The sequence below is a fragment of the Ciona intestinalis genome, unplaced genomic scaffold (genome assembly GCF_000224145.3).
Source record: "Ciona intestinalis unplaced genomic scaffold, KH HT000062.2, whole genome shotgun sequence".
Taxonomy (NCBI): domain Eukaryota; kingdom Metazoa; phylum Chordata; class Ascidiacea; order Phlebobranchia; family Cionidae; genus Ciona; species Ciona intestinalis.
In genome coordinates, this window is record NW_004190384.2 from 383,769 (window position 1) to 385,029 (window position 1,261).

Here is a 1,261-nt window from a genome sequence, read left to right on the forward strand (position 1 = left end):
CTGCCAACTAATATATGGTCATAGTTTTTTACACATTTCATCGGCCAACAGAATTTTTGTGTATTATTTAATATTTATTTCAGAAGTTAGTCAGTCAAAATCTACCGCATGTATTTTAGTTGAGCAACTAAAAAAACGAAAAGTAGAATTAGCAATTAGTTTTAGATTGGAGGTTAAAATGTGACGTATAAAGTGCTTGCGTTACTTAAGCAATCAAATCTGGTGCATGGAAGATGATGCAAGCATATAGGCATACATACCTTCTAACTAAAGTATGAAATAGAAATTAGAAAATTAAGTTCTTACTATAGCAGAATACAAATAGCGCACGTTAATTGATTTACCTGTAACGTAGTTTTGATATAAATATTGTTTTACTCCAACATTAGATACATCGTCTGCAACTTTTTGAAAACTTCTAGGTAAGTATTGGCTTAAATACAAGTTACGATACGCCATGATCCTACACTGATACAAGCTGTATATGCAATCTTTAATCAACAGAAAGTATTTACCAGCAGAATCCAGGATACCAAACTACGTACAGTTGCTACTGTGTTGTGTTTACATTATGTGAGTATGGCGACCAATAGAAAGCAAACCCAGTTGACAAAATTCTTTAAACAAGAGAGTTCAGCTCTAATGAGTAAGCACGTAACAAAATTATCACAAATATTAAAACTACTCTATTTGGAATGTTATTCACGTGGAATTCAGGTTATGTTATAAGTTAATATTGAATGAATGTAACTTACTGATCCTCGCGTGGCCGGAAAACGACAGTCGTTATCACACGGGTTTAACACCTCGTACCAGCTTACGAGTTACCATGTATGTTACTTTGTGGGTGATTATTTTTTTGATTTTTTTATATTTTTATGTATGGCTGATATTTTAGACAACACATTAACCATTTAATGTTTAACTTAAATAATGTTTCATTTACGAATAATAATAATATGGTATAAGAAAAATACGTAAATGCATCTGCGCTTAAATAACTTCGAGCCTGGCACTTTTCGTATTGTAGTTGCCAAAATATTGTAGGTGATCAACTGATATTCAACCGCGTAAGTATTTAAACATTTAAAAAGTTGGTCAACTAATTGTATACCCAAATAAAATACCTTAGCTGTAACTACAAGATACGTTATAATATGTCAAAGAGAGCGTAATACATGTATTACAAATTTTCATATTAAGTGATGTAGAAAATGCAACCGCATTAATAAGCATGAGGCAATCAACTAATTCGCAAAAT

General features: G+C 31.6%; 1 protein-coding gene across 1 annotated transcript in view; it reads right to left on the minus strand.

The window, feature by feature from the left end:
- Nucleotides 1-579, minus strand: part of LOC100183426 (membrane progestin receptor beta-like) — an 8,284-nt gene extending 7,705 nt beyond the window's left edge. Inside the window, exon 1 of the mRNA XM_026838135.1 lies at nucleotides 345-579. Coding sequence (XP_026693936.1) covers nucleotides 345-459 — 115 coding nt within the window. The 5' untranslated portion in view covers nucleotides 460-579. The remainder of the gene's footprint in view (nucleotides 1-344) is intronic.
- Between the last annotated feature and the right edge of the window lie 682 nt (nucleotides 580-1,261).